Source organism: Oncorhynchus gorbuscha, linkage group LG18 (assembly GCF_021184085.1).
Source record: "Oncorhynchus gorbuscha isolate QuinsamMale2020 ecotype Even-year linkage group LG18, OgorEven_v1.0, whole genome shotgun sequence".
NCBI classification, from domain to species: Eukaryota; Metazoa; Chordata; class Actinopteri; order Salmoniformes; family Salmonidae; genus Oncorhynchus; species Oncorhynchus gorbuscha.
Window position 1 is genome coordinate 30737323 of NC_060190.1, and position 21309 is coordinate 30758631.

The 21309-nt window shown below is 41.5% G+C and overlaps 1 protein-coding gene across 1 annotated transcript; it reads right to left on the reverse strand.

Moving 5' to 3' along the window:
* Positions 1-665: 665 nt before the first annotated feature.
* ccndbp1 (cyclin D-type binding-protein 1) lies at positions 666-21056 on the reverse strand. The gene is made up of 11 exons (XM_046311169.1): positions 20895-21056; positions 20501-20560; positions 20275-20354; positions 19785-19866; positions 18760-18856; positions 15465-15538; positions 13064-13140; positions 12368-12621; positions 3690-3750; positions 3302-3348; positions 666-1350 (listed from the first exon to the last, which is right to left on the reverse strand). The coding sequence occupies exons 1-11, from the start codon at positions 20980-20982 to the stop codon at positions 1242-1244; spliced, it is 1029 nt and encodes a 342-aa protein (XP_046167125.1). The 5' UTR covers positions 20983-21056; the 3' UTR covers positions 666-1241.
* Positions 21057-21309: the final 253 nt, after the last annotated feature.

A 21309-nucleotide genomic window follows, 5' to 3' on the forward strand; every position in this document is an offset into this window, starting at 1 on the left:
TTCATGTGGAACCAATTTAGCTCTTAATCTTGGAAACCCAGAACTAAAGTCTCACGGAATTGCCTCAGATGCTTGATTAGGTTCTGGCAGGAGAAATACTAAACGAGACTAGCGAAGTCTCCACCCCTCTAAACAGAAACTGTCAGCCAACACCCCCCCCCCTTCCAAAAACTTCCCGCTTGAAATCCCTTCCCCCACTTTCAGCACTACCTTCACACAATCCTTATGTCTAAATAACCAGTGACTGAAAACCAGAGCACCTGAACTACGTTTGCTCATTAGTTGTCATATCTCAATCTTTTGACGATACCATTTATGTAGTCTACCCATGAGAGATTATTGAGCTCTTGGCTAAACTTGAAAGGACATGCATTCATCCATGGATTGGTCATGTGGTTAAAGCTTTGAGATCTTTGCTTTGTGTTTGTAGTTTAGAAGTCTAAAAATATTTTGGAGGTATAATTTGTACATGTCTCAGATTTTCTCTGCTAAAACCAGGGCATCAGGTACGTGTGCAGGTGCCCTTCACTCCAAAGAAGCTAGTGGCCAATTCACGGATATTAAGGCAAGCTGCAATGTGACCGGTGTCTACAGGCAGAGATCGTAAAGCCCTCGTGAAGAATAACAAGAACCACTTCTGAAAAATAAATGTAATCCTGCTCATGTTTGAGTGCAAGGCGAGTTACTTTTATTTTGTATTTACAAAAGTGCCGGTCATTGTCATTTAATAAAATCATATTTTATAGCATGGTCTTCATTGTTGAACAAAAATTCTAATTTCCAAAAAGTGGGCAGCGGAAGTACACAGAAATCGCTTTCCCTCAATGCATAATACTGTAGTTTGACTGTGTACAAATTCTATGCAAACGGCATCTTGTTATTGTTCTTTGCAAAGTCAAGTCTGTTGATTAAAGATCTCCAAACAGACTTATGCCACTGTAAAACATCCAGCTAGATGAGTGGTAAAGCCAAAATTAATCTATAAATATTTATGCACACATGAAGCAAGATTTTAACATTTTGCAAATATGTCTGTCTTAATGATGTATAGTGCGTGTACACAAGGGGGAGGTAAACACACTTGTGTAACATTCAACAAAGTCCATTGAGCTCAGGGTCAGAGAGGATGGCCACAGTCCTCTTCACACATGTGCACATACCTTCCCTTTCTCCATAAACGTGTACACACACACACACACACTTTGTCTCCATTCACCTCACGTACACCCTCCACTCATCATCTAGCTGGAGCCTTGAATCAGAGCTTTGATCTTCTGTAGGTTGTGATCCAGGGCCCCATTCAGAAACTGCACCCAGTTCAGGTCTGCTTCTAAACACACGTGACTCACCCTGAGGGAGGAGGACAAGAAGGCTGTGTCAAAGTAGAGTACACTAAAAAGCAATAATTTTCTTCCCCTCATTCATCCACTATCAAATCCTCTCAGACTGGTCCCCTTGATGGAAAACTAATAATATTGAGACAGAGTTTAAGTGAGATGTGATTTAAAGAGCAACTTAAGTCATTATTTCTCTCACGAAAGTGTGATGGCTGGCTTCCTCCCTACAACTATGATGGCTCTCGGTAGACTGTAGCTCATCCGCTAACATTGTACAGTCGTGGCCAAAAGTTTTGAAAATGACAAATATTAATTTTCATAAAGTCTGCTGCCTCAGTTTGTATGATGGGATTTTGTGAATACTCTAGAATGTTATGAAGAGTGATCAGATGAATTGCAAAGTCCCTCTTTGCCATGCAAATGAACAGAATCCCCAAAACATTTCCACTGCATTTCAGCACTGCCACAAAAGGTTACAGCTGACATCATGTCAGTGATTCTTTCATTAACACAGGTGTGAGTTTATGAGGACAAGGCTGAAGATCACTCTGTCATGCTGAGTGAGTTCAAATAACAGACTGGAAGTTTCAAAAGGAGGGTGGTGCTTGGAATCAATGTTCTTCCTCTGTCAACCATGGTTACCTACAAGGAAACACGTGCAGTCATCATTGCTTTGCACAAAGGGCTTCACAGGCAAGGATATTGCTGCAAGTAAGATTGCATCTAAATCAACCATTTATCGGATCATCAAGAACTTCAAGGAGAGCAGTTAAATTGTTGTGAAGAAGGATTCAGGGCACCAAAGTTCAGCAAGCACCAGGACCGTCTCCTAAAGTTGATTCAGCTGCAGGATCGGGGCACCACCAGTACAGAGCTTGCTCAGGAATGGCAGCAGGCAGGTGTGAGTGTATCTGCACGCACAGTGAGGCGAAGACTTTTGGAGGATGGCCTGGTGTCAAGAAGGGCAGCAAAGAAGCCACTTCTCTCCAGGAAAAACATCAAGAACAAACTGATATTCTGCAAAGGGTACAAGGATTGGACTGCTGAGGACTAGGGTAAAGTCATTTTCTCTGATTAATCCCCTTTCCGATTGTTTGGGGCATCTGGAAAAAAGCTTGTCTGGAGAAGACAATGTGAGCGCTACCATCAGTCCTGTGTCATGCCAACAGTAAAGAGACCATTCATGTGTGGGGTTGCGTCTCAGCCAAAGGAGTGGGCTCACTCACAATTTCACCTAAGACACAGCCATGAATAAAGAATGGTACCAACACATCCTCCGAGAGCAACTTCTCCCAACCATCCAGGAACAGTTTGAAGAATAACAATGCTTTTTCCAGCATGATGGAGCACCTTCCCATAAGGCAAATGTGATAACTAAGTGGCCCGGGAAACAAAACATTGATATTTTGGGTCCATGGCAGGAAACTCCCTACACCTTAATCCCATTGAGAACTTGTGGTCAATCCTCAAGAGGTGGGTGGACAAACACAAAACCCACAAATTCTGAAACTCCAAGCATTGATTTTGCAAGAACGGGCTGCCATCAGTCAGAATGTGGCCCAGAAGTTCATTGACAGCATGCCAGGGTGGATTGCAGAGGTCTTGAAAAAGAAGGGTCATCACTGCAAATATTGATTCTTTGCATCAACTTCATGTAATTTTCAATAAAAGCCTCTGATACTAATGAAATGCTTGTAATTATACTTCAGTATTCCATAGTAACATCTGACAAAAATATCTAAAGACACTGAAGCAGCAAACTTTGTGGAAATTAATATTTGTGTCATTCTCAAAACTTTGGGCCACGACTGTACTGTCTGACATTAGAAGCCAGTTCTATCAGGTCTTTTCTTAAGAATAATTTATAGATAAGCCCTGCCAAGTGGATGTTTCAGTAGCCAACAGGTAAAAACATAATACTGTCTGCGTGGCTCACACAGACAAACAAGCCCTTCTATACACACCTGATGATATCCAACACTTTCTTTAGCACCACGGTCAGTTTACATGCCTGGAAAGAAGACAGAGAGCGTTTGGAAGAAACATCATTAAAAGTAAATGTTGCTTTACCAATACTACAAGCCATCCCAAACACACTTAATTTATTTTCTGTTTAAGTATATGTATACAACATGCCAAGTTGTCTGCCTCCTCCTCTATTGTGTTTCAACTACTTCAACAAAGCCTTTCAATAAGGATTTCCTAATAGCATTAACAAAGTAAAACATTTAAATAATGTTATTATTCATTTGGATCCACCACTTCCAATTAAACAGCACAACTTTCGTCATGACTGAGGTACAATCACTTAATTATATACACTGTCTGACACAAATGATCCAAGCGCCTTACGTTTTGATCCACTCCTGAGTAATCCATGGGTGGGTAGAGACTGAGTACCAGGTCATCAACACTGGAAGCACACAGAGAGAGTCAAAGGTCAACCCCATAAACAAGTGTTGGTTCCTGAGTTAAGCGTATTGCAAAGATTACTAGATCGATCATATACTGTGACCTCGTCCCCAAGGTCAGTGTCTGGTGTGGGCACTATATACACATTGGCTAATGATGCACAAGCATGAGAGCAAACTATTCTCAGTCATTACATGAGCGTATCTGGCATTCAGTGTAGTTGTATCAACCTGCTTCCTAATTGTGCACCAATTAGCTACCAATGTGCAGTTTTTATTTAAAAATGACTTTTGCTGCTTCATGTACTTGATGGCAATGGGCTTTGGAGGTACTAGGAACCAACCATTTATTAAACTTCTGCAGAGTAATGCCAAAACCCAGTTTCCTTGAATGTTGCTGTGTCTATGGTTGCAAAAATTCCAGAAATTCACTCCAAATTCCCAGAAATCCTGCTCATTGGACTCCAGATTACTTGCTCCTGATTCTGGCAATATTCCAACCGGCATTTCTGGAAAACAGTGGAATTTTGGGAAAGTTACCACCGCTCCTGCACTTTTCATTTCTCTTATATATAGATCTGTCAATAGCCCCCGGATCTAATCTCTTGAGAGATGCATGTCATTTTTAGCTGACTGTACAGTCTGATTGTAGTGGGACACTAGCTACACCATTGCATTCAGAAGAAACTACTCCTTTGATTTGGTAGACATATTTTATGCCACGAACAGCTTGTCTGTACTTGTTTTGGAGTATAAGTATATGGAGTAGCCAGCCAAATCGAAAAATAGCCAGCCAGGGAGTTCCGGGCTGGGGGGGGTGTAATTGGATTCCATCCAAAATAAACAGCAAGATTATTGAATATTTGAATTACTTTACCTCCCAGATTGGTCAAATTTGTTGTGTTATTGAGTAGAAAGATATTACATTACAATTATTGAACATTTATTAATTCAGAGTGTTGTTTCAGATATCATCTAGGCCAGGGGTCTCGAACCCTGTTCCAGGAGGGCTATCCTCCTGTAGGTTTTTGCTCCAACCCCAGTTGTAACTAACCTGGTTCAGTTTATCAAAGACAGGACCGTAGGTCTCCAGGAACAGGGTTGGAGACCCCTAGTTTAGGCACAAAGTTGGTAAGATTTCAGACCTGTCAAATCTCTGGTTGGGACTTTGAGGGAAGACGGTAGATAATTAATCTAGTCAGAAAAACTAGTCTACTGTTTCGATTTAGTTTGTGGCAAAAATGTAAGAAAACGTGTTTTCTGTCAAATAAACATGGATTCCCTGTTGAGAAACATAGAATTGCAGAAAATTTGTGTTAAAAATGCAAGCCCCCCGCCAGATTGTAGAAAAGTGGGTGTGGACAAATCCAGGCGCCCATGAACTACAATTATGATTGATGAATGAAGCAGGTGTTAAACATGGGCTTTGCTGCACAGAAAGCAGCAGTTAACTGCATTGTTGACACTAATCAAAATCAGTAGGCCTATATCAATATAAACTTGGCAAAAAAAAAGAGTTTTTTTCCAGAAAACTTAACATGTGTAAATATTTGTATGAACATAAGATTCAACAAGAGACAAACTGAACAAGTTCCAGACATGTGACAGAAATAGTATAATGTGTCCCTGAACAAAGGGAGGAGGGGGGGGCACTAAGATATCAGATGATGTAAAAAGGGCTTTAGAAAAAAAAATTGATGTGGCCACAAGCTGCGTTAAGTACTGCAGTGCATCTCCTCCTCGTGGACTACACTTGATTTGCTGTGAGATGTTACCCCACTCTTCCACCAAGACACCGGCACGTTCCCAGACATTTCTGGTGGTTCCCTAGCACTCACCCTCTGATCCAACAGGTCCCAGACGTGCTCAATGGGATTGAGATCCGGGCTGCGTGAACGTTGTCATTGCAGGCAATCAACGCAGTATGTTACAAGGAAGACATCCTCCTCCCTCATGTGGTGCCCTCCCTGCAGGCTCATCCTGAGATGACCCTCCAGCATGTTCTGTGCGTGACTTCCTGCAAGACAGGCATGTCAGTGTTTTGCCATGGCCAGTGAAGAGCCCGGATCTCAATCCCATTGAGCACGTCCAGCAACGGTGGGTTTGTGCCCATAGGCGAAGTTGTTGCCGATGATGTCTGGTGAGGAACTGCCTTACAACAGGCCTACAAGCCCTCAGTTCAGCCTCTCTCAGTCTATTGCGGACAGTCTGAGCACCAGTGGAGGGATTGTGCCTCCCTGGTGTAACTCGGGCAGTTGTTGCCATCCTGTACCTGTCCCGCAGGTGTCATGTTCGGATGTACCGATCCTGTGCAGGTGTTGTTACACGTGGTCTGCCACTGCGAGGACGATCGGCTGTCCGTCCTGCCTCCCCTGTAGCGCTGTCTAGGCGTCTCAGTACGGACATTGTCATTTATTGCCCTGGCCACATCTGCAGTCCTCATGCCTCCTTGCAGCATGCCTAAGGCACGTTCACGCAGATGAGCAGGGACCCTGGGCATTTTCTCTGTGTTTCTCAGAGTCAGTACAAAGGCCTCCGTGGTGTCCTAAGTTTTTATAACTGTGACATTAATTGCCTACCGTCTGTAAGCGTCTTAACGACCGTTCCACAGGTGAATGTTCATTAACTTCTTGGTGACAAGGGGCAGTATTTTCACATCTGGATGAAATGCATGCCCAAATTCAACTGCCTGCTACTCATCCCCAGAAGATAAGATATGCATATTATTAGTAGTTTTGAATAGAAAACACTCTGAAGTTTCTAAAACTGTTTGAGTCATGTTTAGCAGGCGAAACTATTCAGATTTTAAATTTTTATTTTGAGGTCACTCTTTTGAATGAGGTTTCATTGGGAATCCAGATTTTTAAGGGACCTTCTTGCAGTTCCTACAGCTTCTATTGGATGTCAACAGTCTTTAGAAATTGGTTGAGGTTTTTCCTTTGTGTAATGAAGAAGTACGGCTGTTCAGAACAAGGGTAACTTAACAGTGTACTGTTAACGACGCGTGACCAGAAAATTAGCTACAGTTTGTTTTCCTCCCGTATTGAACACAGATCACCCAGTCTTCAATTGTATCGATTATTTACGTTCAAAAATTACCTAAAGGTGTATTACAAAAGTAGTTTGAAATGTTTTGACAAAGATTACAGGTAACTTTTGAGATATTTTGTAGTCGCAAGTTGGAACCGGTGTTTTTCTGGATCAAACGCGCCAAATAAATGGACATTTTGGATATATACCAACGGAATTAATCGAACAAAAGGACCATTGTGATGTTTATGGGACATATTGGAGTGCCAACAAAATAAACTCGTCAAAGGCATGAATTATATTTTTATTTCAGCGTTTTGTGTCGTGCCTGCAGGGTTGAAATATGCTTATTTTTGTTTACTGGGGTGCTATCCTCAGATAATAGCATCTTTTGCTTTCGCCGAAAAGCCTTATTGAAATCTGACATGTTGGCTGGATTCACAACAACTGTAGCTTTCATTTGCTATCATGCATGTGTGATTTAATGAAAGTTTGATTTTTATGGTAATTTATTTGAATTTGGTGCTCTGCATTTCTTGGCTTTTGGCCAGGTGGGACACGTCCCACATATCCCAGAGAGGTTAACTGTTTATGGTTCATTGAACAAGTATGGGAAACAAGGTTTAAACCCTTTACAATGAAGATATTTGGATTTTTACAAATTCTTTGAAAGACAGGGTCCTGAAAAAGGTAAGTTTCTTTTTTTTGCTGAATTTGTAATAATACCATACAAGTTGCTTTTAAAACCGTCAAAATCGGCTTTATTTTACCATATTTTGGACCAGAATGAGGCTCTCTCCATGACCTATTGTTCCTGCAGTGATGATTCAACATAAATTATGAAAACATTCGATGACTTATCTGCAGATAATCTCCAAACACACTTTATTACTGATAGGCGCCTGTCCTATAAATACACTCAACAAAAATATAAAAACGCAACCATATCAGTTCATTGTACAAAGTTGATCAGGCTGTTGATTGTGGCCTTTGGAATGTTGTCCCACTCCTCTCCAATGGCTGTGCAAAGTTGCTGGATATTCACGGGAACTGGAACACGCTTTCGTACACGATCCAGAGCATCCCAAACAACTGGGTTGTGTCCATAGAAAAACAACAAAAATTCTGGCAACGGAGCCGATAGAAAGCTGGTTTGGGTAGCAACCCTAGATTTGTGTCTGGACTATATATCTTGTGGAATGATGAAATAGTATGAATAAATTCATCAAAACAACACTAATGAAAATATGCCAATCATTATTTGAATATGTTGGTAACCCATTGTACACTGCTCAAAAAAATAAAGGGAACACTAAAATAACACATCCTAGATCTGAATGAATGAAATATTCTTATTAAATACTTTTTTCTTTACATAGTTGAATGTGCTGACAACAAAAATCACGCAGAAATGATCAATGGAAATCAAATTTATCAACCCATGGAGGTCTGGATTTGGAGTCACACTCAAAATTAAAGTGGAAAACCACACTACAGGCTGATCCAACTTTGATGTAATGTCCTTAAAACAAGTCAAAATGAGGCTCAGTAGTGAGTGTGGCCTCCACGTACCTGGATTAAAGCATCCGCCAACTCCTTGACAGTCTGTGGTGGATGGAGCGAGACATGATGTCCCAGATGTGCTCAATTGGATTCAGGTCTGGGGAACAGGCGGGCCAGTCCATACCATCATTGACTTCCTCTTGCAGGAACTGCTGACACACTCCAGCCACATGAGGTCTAGCATTAGGAGGAACCCAGGGCCAATCGCACCAGCATATGGTCTCACAAGGGGTTTGAGGATCCCATCTCGGTAACGAATGGCAGTCAGGCTACCTCTGGCGAGCACATGGAGGGCTGTGCGGCCCCCCAAAGAAATGCCACCCCACACCATGACTGACCCACCGCCAAACCGGTCATGCTGGAGGATGTTGCAGGCAGCAGAACGTTCTCCACGGCGTCTCCAGACTTTCACGTCTGTCACGTGCTCAATGTGAACCTGCTTTCATTTGAAGAGCACAGGGCGCCAGTGGCAAATTTGCCAATCTTGGTGTTCTCTGGCAAATGCCAAACTTCCTGCACGGTGTTGGGCTGTAAGCACAACCCCCACCTGTGGACGTCGGGCCCTCATACCACCCTCATGGAGTCTGTTTCTGACCGTTTGAGCAGACACATGCACATTTGTGGCCTGCTAGAGGTCATTTTACAGGGCTGTGGCAGTGCTACTCCTTGCACAAAGGCGGAGGTAGCGGTCCTGCTGCTGGGTTGTTGCCTTCCTACGGCCTCCTCCACGTCTCCTGATGTACTGGCCTGTCTCCTGGTAGCGCATCCATGCTATGGACACTATGCTGACAGACACATCAAACCTTCTTGCCACAGCTCGCAATGATGTCCCATCCTGGATGAGCTGCACTACCTGAGCCACTTGTGTGGGTTGTAGACTCCGTCTCATGCTACCACTAGCGTGAAAGCACTGCCAGCATTCAAGTGACCAAAACATCAGCCAGGAAGCATAGGAACTGAGAACCACTCCTTTATTGGGGGTGTCTTGCTAATTGCCTATAATTTCCACCTGTTGTCTATTCCATTTGACAACAGCATGTGAAATGTATTGTCAATCAGTGTTGCTTCCTAAGTGGACAGTTTGATTTCACAGAAGTGTGATTGACTTGGAGTTACATTGTGTTGTTTAAGTGTTCCCTTTATTTTTTGGAGCAGCGTATAAAAGTGATAATGCCCTCAAATGCGGTGTTGAGGATATATTGGCACGGGACTTTACTGGTATAAGTGGTTTTAATATGTGTGGGATAAGTGGTTTTAATATGTGTGGGAGATAATTATGCATTTGCCTTATTTCTTTCATATTAATAGACAATTATATACACTTAATAAATAGTATGACTCTAAAATATCTTCTATTCTGTTGAGTTCTGTGTTCCTGTGTTCTGTGTTCCTGTAAAGGGATGGGTTCCACTTCAGCTTTCCACAGTTAGTCTGGACTATGGTCAAGGAAATGGGTTTTTGCCAGAGTTACAGTTGAAGTCAGAAGTTTACATACACCTTAGCCAAATACATTTAAACTTTCAATTCCTGACATTTAATCCTAGTAAACATTCTCTGTCTTAGGTCAGTTAGGATCACCACTTTAGTTTAAGAATGTGAAATGTCAGAATAATAGTACAGAATGATTTATTTGTTTCATCACATTCCCAGTGGGTCAGAGGTTTACATACACTCAATTAGTATTTGGTAGCATTGCCATTCAATTGTTTAACTTGGGTCAAACGTTTTGGGAAGCCAAGCTTCCACAAGCTTCCCACAATAAGCTGGGTGAATTTAGGCCCATTCCTCCTGACAAAGCTGGTGTAACTGAGTCAAGTTTGTAGGCCTCCTTACTCACACATGCTTATTCAGTTCTGCCCACATATTTTCTACGGGATTAAGGTCCTGCCTTTGATGGCCACTCCAACACCTCAACTCTGTTGTCCTTAAGCCATATTGCCACATATTTGGAAGTATGCTTGGTGTCATTGTCCATTTGGAAGACCCATTTGGAACCAAGCTTTTACTGATGTCTTGAGATGTTGCTTCAATATATCCACATAATTATTCTTCCTCATGAAGTCATCTATTTTGTGAAGTGCACCAGTCCCTCCTGCAGCAAAGCACCCCCACAACATAATGCTGCCACACCCATGCTTCACGGTTGGGATGGTGTTCTTCGGCTTGCAAGCCTCCCCTTTTTCCTCCAAACATAACGATGGTTATTATAGCCAAACAGTTATACTTTTGTTTCATCAGACCAGAGAACATTTCTCCAAAAAGTGTGATTTTTGTCCACATGTGCAGTTGCAAACCGTAGTCTGGTTTATTTATGGCGGTTTTGGAGCAGTGGCTTCTTCCTTGCTGAGCGGCCTTCTGGGTTATGTCGATATTGGACTCGTTTTACTGGATATAGATACTTTTGTACCGGTTTCCTCCAGCATCTTCACAAGGTCCTTTGCTGTTGTTCTGGGATTGATTTGCACTTTTCTCACCAAAGTATGTTCAATCTCTAGGAGACAGAACGTGTCTCCTTTCTGAAAGGTATGACGGCTGCGTGGACCCATGGTGTTTATACTTGCGTACTATTGTTTGTACAGAGGAACATGGTCCCTTCAGGCATTTGGAAATTGCTCCCAAGGATGAACCAGAATTGGAGGTCTACACTTTTTTTTCTGAGGTCTTGGCTGATTTCTTTTGGTTTTCCCATGTCAGCAAAGAGGCAGAGTTTGAAGGCAGGCCTTGAAATATAACCACTGGTCCACCTCCAATTGACTCAAATGATGTCAATTAGCCTATCAGAAGCTTCTAAAGCCATGACATCATTTTCTGGAAGTTTCCAAGTTGTTCAATTAAAGGCACAGTCAACTTAGTGTATGTAAACTTCTGACTCACTGGAATTGTGATAGTGAATAAGTGAAATAATCTGTCTAAACAATTGTTGGAAAAATTACTTGTGTCATGCACAAAGTAGATGTCCGAAACGACTTGCCAAACCTATAGTTTGTTAAAAAGAAATTTGTGGAGTGGTTGAATAATGATTTTTAATGACTCCAATCTAAGTGTATGTAAACTTCCGACTTCAACTGTAGCTTGAGTTGACAATAACTGATAAAAACCTACAGACTGCATTCCATAGACAAGATGTGGTGTGTGTGACCTGAGATAGCCCGGAAGAGTTTAGAACAACGCCTCATTGTCTCATCATCCTGGCATCTGGGAAACTAAGCCAGGGTTGGTGGTAAAACAACATCCGGTGTAAATAATCAGATGAACCACGGTAGCTTATGACAGTACTGGAACCAGCGCTGACTAAGCACTTTTAAGTTCTATATAATGTCTATTTTATCATTATCAGTTATGCACTCGGCAACACACACTTCGGAGTGTGGGGTCGACGGTTTCATTATTGCAATAATTAATCGATATTGAATAAAGTTGATTGTTTGAAGAAATGACAGTCTCACTTGATTAGAATATTCCACAACATACAGGCGACAAACAAAGATAACTCTGTGGTGAGTGTAATTCAACCATTCTCTAATGGATGATTCATATGATGAGGGTGAATCAACTAGGCTCGGGGCAGAGTTTCCATGAAACGTTTTCATATTATAATCTACAGTACTTCTGACAAGTGCATTAGACTAGAATTGTTGTCAAAGTGAAATACTCTATAAAGTACTTTTCAGCAAGTGTTTTTATGGCATGTCAACAAATACTAGATGTGGTAAAGTTACAAGCTAGAAATTGCACTGTACACTATTTTGTCCTGTCACACCAAAATGGAATAACTTGTTCTCTGACTAGCTTTTTACTAGCATTCTAGCTGAGAGAAACACCCTTAGTAACAAACCAAACTACTAAAGAGCTGTTTTGATGACACCTTCAAGGTCATCCGCAGAAGACCAAAATCAACCCTCTAACCTAGCTCTACACCCTAATAAGCACTTATGTAGACTAAACTGCCTTAACTTATCCATCCCTTTAAATACATAGGTGAGGAAAGAGCTAGTAGTGGATTTGGAATTGACCATCCTCTTTTACCTGGGGCTGATCTCCTTGCTGATATCGGCCAGGTCGTCCAGCTGCGCCACAGTCTCTGGCATGCTTACGTTGCCATTGGCCTTGACGGCGGACAACAGCTTCCTCAGGCAGGCAGCAGATGCTTTCATCAGGCCCTGGCAGGGCGCCATGAGCTGGCGGTCCTCCTCGGACCAGTATGTGTCCTGATTGCCCCGCGACTCCTGGTCCTCGTCATCCAACACATCACTGAATGGGTCCTGGCTCTCAGCCTGTGCCTAGTGGGAGGGAGAGGGGATTTGAGCATATAAACTAGGGCTATGTCACAATTATTGTTCCTTTCTCCGAAAGTGTGCACTTGTTCACTTCCTTTCACTGATTTAAAAGGAAATTACTGGTACAAGACATATGGTGGAAACTCCAGCATCCACAAATCCAATACTTTGTAATGAATGAATGTACACTTCAGGAGAATTTAAAAAATATATATTATTGGAACACACCCAAGCGAACAAGTATAGGATACAAAAGGGGCATATGGAGACAGACGACATGGTAACATAACATTACATTTTCAGCTCAATGTAAATGCTAATGTATTCATGGGAAATGTGTACAGCCATTTTTATTAAGTTAGCTACAACTATAAAAGGGTTATTTTCCTGAAGAAAATGTGAGAAGTTGAAATGAAGCCATCATTGGTGAAAGAGTAAAGGGCACCTGTTCCATCTCCTCTATGGCATCCTTTACCACCCCGATATAGGAGGCCAAGACCCCCAGCACTGCTGCCCGGTTATCTGCATGGACAAACACGACAGGCACAGACATGCTCTATGGTTTTCGTAACAATCAGATTGTAGAAAGGGCTGTATAAAACACCAGCAGTTGCATGCCTAACCATGTATATTTATGGCTCTGGGCCAGACATTATATACACTACAGATTTTGTTTTATAGGAATATACTGTATTAACATGAGAATGTACACAGTTGGGGATTGCTTTGACATAGTTTTTCCTTATACATAAAACACTTGATTACTTGGGTGACAATCAAAATGTATTATCCTTTTCTTACACAGCTTATCTTTGTCAGAAAAATATGTTCTAGACTAGAGCCAAGTATTATGAAATGTTTGTTTTTCGCCAGACATAACAGGACCCATTTCCCCAAAAAAGCACCTGGATGATCTTGGAAAAATGTTCCATGGACAGAGGAGTCAAATATAACTTTTTGGACAAAATGGGTCCCATTATGCCTGCAGAAAACCAAACACTACATTCCTCAGTAAGAACCTTATACCAAAGGTCAAGCACAGTGGTGGTAGTGTGATGCTTTGAGGATGCTTTGCTGCCTCAGGACCTGGGTGACTTGCCTTGATAAAAGGAACCATGAATATAGCTCTGAATCAGATAATTCTAAGGGAGAATGTCAGGCCATCCGTATGGGGGCTGAAGCGCAGCAAAGCAATGATCCCAAACACACAATCAAGTCCACATGAAAATGTCTAAAAAGCAACAAATTTGAAGATTTGAAATGGCCCAGTCAAAGTCCAGACCTAATCTCAATTGAGATGTGCAGGACTTGAAAAGAGAAGTTCATGCTTGAAAACCCACAAATGCAGAACTGCTTTAACACGGCGACATGGAAGAATGGGCCAAAATTCCTCCACAGCAACGCGAGACTGACCCACAACTACAGAAAACATTTGGTCATTGCAGCTAAAGGTGGCACAACCAGTTAAGAGTAAGGGGGGGTAATTACTTTTTCACACTGGGGCATTGGGTGTTAGATAACTTTGTTTATGAAATAAGTAAGTAATCGTTATTTGTTCACTCAGGTTCCCTTTATCTAATATTAGGTTTTGGTTGACGAGCTGATAACATTCAGAATCAAAAAGAGAAAATTAGAAAAGGGGAAAATACTTTTTCACAGCACTGTATACTTAAATGCCTCATGAGCTTTGATGAACCCAAAATATCAGCTTGTTTGACTCCAATGTGTTTAAACAATGTAAATGTAAACAAACGGTTTAGCCTCAAAATACATTTAAAACAGTACTTAAAATAGTCATTCCTTCCATAGCTCTGTCTATGAATTTGAAAAGTGTTACATTTCTCCAGGCCCATCCCCTTTTAACTAAAACAGAAGCAGGGTGGCCGCTTTGTTATGGCTACAATTAAGGATTCTTGCTTTAAAAGAGCCCTGTACTAGAAATGTAAGTTGAGGAGTTAGCGAGACAACTTTAGTCAACTTTGAGTTCTATTTAGGATGACCGGTACCATTAAATCGGCTCACCTTTTATACAGGTACATTTCTATGGCAACAAATCATTCAGATCTAACCTGCTCCGGGGTAGGCTAACTTAGGGCTAACTACATTTAACCTGAATGAAGTGTCAAGAGGCGCAAGTTGAGGACCAATGAAATCAGATTCCCTCCCTCTTACAAAGATTGCGTCATCATCCACTTGATTTGCGGAAGAGTGATTAAATATTTATTAAATCAAATGTGTTGTGTTAAAAATAGTAATGTTAAAAAACCTATCACATTACACATTTAGTAATGACAAATACATTGGAAACTTCACACAGTAAAACTTTAGTGGGGAAGAAAGCTGCTTGTGCATTGATAACCACACCAAAGTAATAAAATAAAGACGGCACTTCTGAAAGTCAATTTCACACGACATTCTACTGAATTTGCAAAACTTCTTAATTGATGTTTCAACATCTTCTTACTGAAGAGTTCGGTGTTCGACTAGCAAGGTGTGACATGCACACGCAGTTACAAGTCTGCTGGAGTTAGCGGCAGGCAGACGAGCAATTTCCACTGTCGTAGTACATATGAAGCCTGAGCTGGAATGGAAGGTAACCGAAACTGGCTAGCTTTAGAAAACCCTGAATAGATCTAGCTTGCTTCGTAGTATACTTTTCTGGACATGGAGGCTCAGGGCTGCGTTCAGCAGGGCAAACCGTTGTGATATTCAGATAGAAATAGACACGTCTGGTTCACACAATCTGACAGGTACAGTAAGCAAACATGCCAGCTCTATTCATGTCATTTTTATCTGCAACGGTCAGTACATGCTGAACTAGATGGATTCTGTAAAGTTTTACTCACCTCTTGGTAAGTGTGCAAACTGGTCACACGCTGACCACACCCCACCTGTAGATTGAAGCTGTTCCTGTGATAAACTAAATAAAAAAGCTTTAGTAAGTATTGTAGGTCCTTCAATAAAACTGTATAATTCTCTGTCTGACACACTAGCTAGGATTCCATCCAATTGGCGACAGATTTTCATGCAAAAACCTGCATTAAAACAATACACATTTTTCACCAGAGATGTTTCTATGAAATTGACTTGTGTGGATAAAAGGCTGTGTGTGATGACGTAATGCACGTTAAATTCCCATGTACCGAATAAACAAATAAAAAAAGTTTATGGTTTTCAATCGCATTTTCAACTCTACGAATGGTTTTGTCACAAAAACTGTTACGTTATATAGCAAATGTGCGCACATGCGCTCTGGTCAACAGCCCGCAGATACAGTGGAGGTAGGCTAGGCTAAATGATGACGCTACTAAGAGCGAGATTATTTTTGTCAAATGGCAGCCAAGCATCAATCGTCATGTCACCAGAACAGAACCCTCAATATTTATTGGAAAAAAGCATCAAGCTCATCACCGTGCACTTTCACCACCCTGTGAAGTTCATAACTTATTTATCTGTTGCCTAATAAACCACATGCTTTCTCAGGTAGTAGTGGGAGGACAACATATCATTGTGTGATTTGCACATAAAGCTGTTTCCAATCGCCATTTCACGCATAATTTTACTGACACAAAAAGATTCCACCATGTTGAACAAACAAATTGTGTTTCGGCATTTATGAAATTGTACTGACATTTCCTTTTTCCATCACCCCAGTGTTGACTTTCCCATGTGTCAGGTAATTAACCTGCATTGAACTGTTTGGATCGAAACCTGCTTACTGCTATAGTTGACATGCTAAAAAGGCAAAGTTCACCCAAGTGATTCACCAAACATTTTTATAGAAAAGCCAACGATAAAGGCTTGCATAATCTTTTATTTTATTGTGTTGCACCGTTGGTGGTAGCCACACCTGATTCAGAAGTCCTGCGCACTGGGTAGGCAAAGTGTTCCCATTTTGGACAATTTAATTTTTCTGAAAAGACAAACTTCGCCAACACAGCATACTGGGAGATCTGTGGCTAAGTATACATACTGCGCTGGCCAATCGGATAGCTCAAATCACTGTGCCTACAAGCTTCCACAAACTGGCCAGAGCAAAAGTTTGATACCAGCCTAAGAGAATATCAAACTTTTAAAACCATGAACAGAGACTGTCAAAGAATACAGCAAATAGTTTCTTTCCCCCTCTTGCCACTGGGATTCTCTGCCTCTAACCCTAGTACAGGGGCTGAGTCACTGGCTTACTGGTGTTTTCTCATGCCGTCCCTGGAAGGGGTGCGTCACATGAGTGGGTTGATTCACTGATGTGGTCATCCTGTCTGGGTTGGCGCCCCCCCCCTCACCTTGGGTGGTGCCATGGCGGAGATCTTTGTGGGCTATACTCAGCCTTGTCTCAGGATGGTAAGTTGGTGGTTGAAGATATCCCTCTAGTGGTGTGGGTGCTGTGCTTTGGTAAAGTGGGTGCGGTTATATGCTTCCTGTTTGGCCCTGTCCGGGGGTGTCCTCGGCTGGGTCCACAGTGTCTCCTGACCCCTCCTGTCTCAGCCTCCAGTATTTATGCTGCAGTAGTTTGTGTCGGGGGGCTAGGGTCAGTTTGTTATATCTAGAGTACTTCTCCTGTCCTATTCAGTGTCCTGTGTGAATCTAAGTGTGCGTTCTCACATTCTCTCCTTCTATCTTTCTTTCTCTCTCTCTCTCGGAGGACCTGAGCCCTAGGACCATGCCCCAGGACTACATTTACATTACATTTAAGTCATTTAGCAGACGCTCTTATCCAGAGCGACTTACAAATTGGTGCATTCACCTTATGACATCCAGTGGAACAGTCGGGACTACCTGACATGATGACTCCTTGCTGTCCCCAGTCCACCTGGCCATGCTGCTGCTCCAGTTTCAACTGTTCTGCCTTATTTTATTGACCATGCTGGTCATTTATGAACATTTGAACATCTTGGCCATGTTCTGTTATAATCTCCACCCGGCACAGCCAGAAGAGGACTGGCCACCTCACATAGCCTGGTTCCTCTAGGTTTTGGCCTTTCTAGGGAGTTTTTCCTAGCCACCGTGCTTCTACACCTGCATTGCTTGCTGTCTGAGAAGAACAATATTGGCAGGTCAGACATATAGACAAAATGCTATAATAATATTAGGCCTACTGCACAAACCTCATTCCTACAGAACTGTTTTTACTAGGGTAATGTTTTTTTTTATACATGAGTATAAGTATAAGATGTCAGCTTACTATTTGACTGTGAAAGTGATCTTGACTCATTTCTAAGTGACCCCAAACTTAAGAACGGTAGTGGATGTTGTAGGCAAATCTAGAATAACGACCACTGTCCGTCAAAAAAACGTAATGTTTTGTCCTCGCGACCGTCGAGCTTGGCCTGTCTCCCAGGCCTTCGATTCCCACAATGCATTGCGGACTGATCCCTCCACCTCTATCGAGCTAAATGAGGGCATGAAAACTGTCACTGGGTGCATATTACCTACAGCGATACACATGCCTTAGTAACAAACTTATTGTTTGTGCAACTAAGCTTGAAGCAGCCTCCTCAACTCCTTCAACTTCAAAACTGGTCCACCAGCTTTACCCAAATGCTGTCAAAGTGAGCAAAGTTGGCTGCAAAGACTACAAGTTTTGAAGGCAATTGCCAAAGAATAAACATTTAATATATGCCATTTAGCAGACGCTTTTATCCAAAGCGACTTACAGTCATGTGTGCATACATTCTACGTATGGGTGGTCCCGGGAATCGAACCCACTACCCTGGCGTTACAAGCGCCATGCTCTACCAACTGAGCTACAGAAGGACCATTTCACTTGACAGAGCTTCAAGTAAGATTTCTTAAATAAGTTGTCAATGACATTTTCTGAGAGTTTTAACAGTGGGTTGAATGAATACATGTGAGAAAAACAATTGGGAACCTTTTCCTTTAAGACTCTGCATCAATTCTACTAAAGACAACTAAGGACACCCTGAAAAATAATTATTTTATTGTTTATGTTTTGTATCTGACTAAATATCTCCATAAAATTACTCAATTCCAAACTCCTGCACTCCAAATGTAGACAATAACAAATCCTACACAGTAAATAGCCATGTAAAAAAAGGTTTAGTTTAAATTTTAACTAATAACTAGCCTCAACATTGTAATGCATATCAACATAGATTGTTTCAAGGCTGTGGGCAGTGTTACCTCTGTAGTGGGGAACTGACGATGACGTCCACCAGTTGCACAATGCCATCTAGCACCTCAGCTGTGGCATCTCTCACCAGTCTCCTCAATGTGATACCTACACAAGGAGTAGGAGAGAATTTTAAGACAACTAGCTTCCGTAGAGTACAACTAAAAACCAATAGGGTGCATCTGTTTGTTTTTTGGGGGGCGGCATATTCAGGGATTAAAGCAACAACAAAACATGACTGAAAGTTAAGTCGATCTGAGATTGATTTTCTGAGGCCAGGTTAACCACCCCTTTCATGTAAAAAAAAAGTTATGACCATCATTCTTGTAGAGAAAGAGGGTAATTTTGTACATGTATTAAACTGCGAGTTTGACCAATTCCAGTCCCCTTACATAGGATCCTCTCCAGGATCATGTTTATGTACTGACTGAGGACTGAGAATACTTTTTACACCAAAATTAATTCAAATTAAATGTTTCTGATGCCATCTAAAATATAATTTGCACCTCCAGAAATGATCCCAATAACATATTGGTAAAAATGATATAATTTTAATATATTGGACCATGTGCCTATTATCATCTACATCATTAGCAATAAGCACTATAAGATATAGCCCAACTGATGCTGCATAGTGGCTATAAATACATAGGCTGAAGAATGGGGTTTGTCCTTCTACATTTATGCGGCAATGCATATTATAGACTATTTAATTTCCTTCATCTGAATATCTGAGTGTCAGCAACAATCATGCATGCCAGTTCAATGCACAGAGCATATGAGAGAAAATAAAATATTGTAGAATACATTTGGGGATTTATTTCATAGGACAGACCTTATTCTGTAATCTTCAGTCCAACACCACCACCTCCCCAGAGAATTGTATTGTGGATCTACACTGACCTCAAAGAGAACTCTTACCACCGCATATTATGTTGACTTCAAGCAATCCAAGTATTTCCTTATTGATCAGTGTAATAATTCCAACTAGGCATGCATATATCAGTCCTACATGCAGACACATTCTGCAGCTTACCATGGCTTTTGGGCAACCAGTAATACACAGTGGATAGTGCCAAAACACTCTTCTGGATGGATTCAGCAAACTTCTCACCATCCTGATGAGGAGGAAGATGTGGAAACATTTACTAATGACAAAATGTTTACTAACATTATGGTTATAACTCAATTAAAATTGAACTTCAAGCCCATGTTTTAGAGACGACAGGGAATGCAGCAGCAAAGTGTAAGAAGGGTTGAGGGGGATTGGTTAAGGTTTCAGACTTTCAGTTTTGGGATTTGTTTGACGTGTTTTCATCTACAGTTTGAAGCATTGACCACCACGATTGGGAGACTGACTGTCGTGCCCTTCCATGCCTGACTGCAGTGCCTGTCAGCAATCCCCCTGTCGCTGGTGGCAGCTTCCCAGTAGTTTGTGTCAATATTTTGGGCCAATTGTACCCTTGAGTAACAGTCACTGAGGAGAACCATATTACTTAGCTAAACATTTGTAAACTCAGTTTTACCTCTTGTGTTGGCAAGGGAGGCTTAGAGAAGGCAAGGCTGAGTTTAGTGGCTTCCTGTGAGGCTGCTTTCACTGCTTGCACTGGGGATTGGAGGGTTAGCATTATTCACAGCTTTTTTTTTTTTATCACTGAAGCCTTAGAAAGATAACCAATGGAAATATTAAAGGAAATGTCAGTGCAATTGAGTCACACATCTTGCTGTGTGTTAAAGAAAGCAAAACTCAACTCAACGTATCCCAGAAGTTTGACAGGTTGAACACCCCATTGGACTCGTTGGACTCCCCATCTGAAGAAAAAACAAACAACGTTAGAACAATTTCTGATTATGCTAATCAGCTAGCTACTTATATAATTAATTATAGCTTTAGCAACCGTGAGCTAGCTAGGAAGACTTGAGAAGCTAAAACACCCTATCCTTAATTAGCTCCCTCAGAAGGCACGCCATGTTTGCTATCTGCATCAAAACGGTGTTGTTAACGTTAGCGAAGCTAGCCTCCTAGCTAACGTTACCACCATGTTGCTAGCTAACAACAGCTATCACATGGCTCTAGATTGAAGCAAGCTATCTAAATGGTAAACATATCAATACAAAAAGCGGGTAACACCATTCACATAGCTACCCTTTACTCGGTCTCGAACACACTGGACCGAGTTTAGGAGATTCCGTAAAGGTACCGACACGTCCGCACAAGAATTATCAGCACTCATGGCACCATGTACACACGCACAACTTCATGCTATTCTGGAACAACTACTAGTTAGAACATTTTTGTAATGGCAGTCGGAAGAAAATAAGTGACACACCATCATAACTCGGTTTCTGACTCCACCTTAGGGCAGTCTCATGTTACTGCAATCAGATTAGTTTCTTTCACTAACGGTAAACCAACAAATTAATTCAGATATGCCTAATTTCTCTGAAATTCTGTCAATTAAAAAAACAAATGGTGGTGCTCCAATAAACATTTTGATGAACCAGATAACAATAAACGTAATTAAAATGAACAGTTGTGTCAAATAGGTTTATAATTTATC

What these genes read in the sequence shown, in the direction of transcription:
- ccndbp1 (XM_046311169.1), bottom strand. Translation starts at nt 20,982, where the DNA reads ATGAGTGCTGATAATTCTTGTGCGGACGTGTCGGTACCTTTACGGAAT. An exon ending in CTCCCTTGCCAACACAAGAG is followed by an intron (nt 19,867 to 20,274) that starts GTAAAACTGAGT and finishes CCTCCTCATCAG; the next exon opens with GATGGTGAGAAGTTTGCTGA. An exon ending in AAAGTGTTGGATATCATCAG is followed by an intron (nt 1,351 to 3,301) that starts GTGTGTATAGAA and finishes CTCCTCCCTCAG; the next exon opens with GGTGAGTCACGTGTGTTTAG.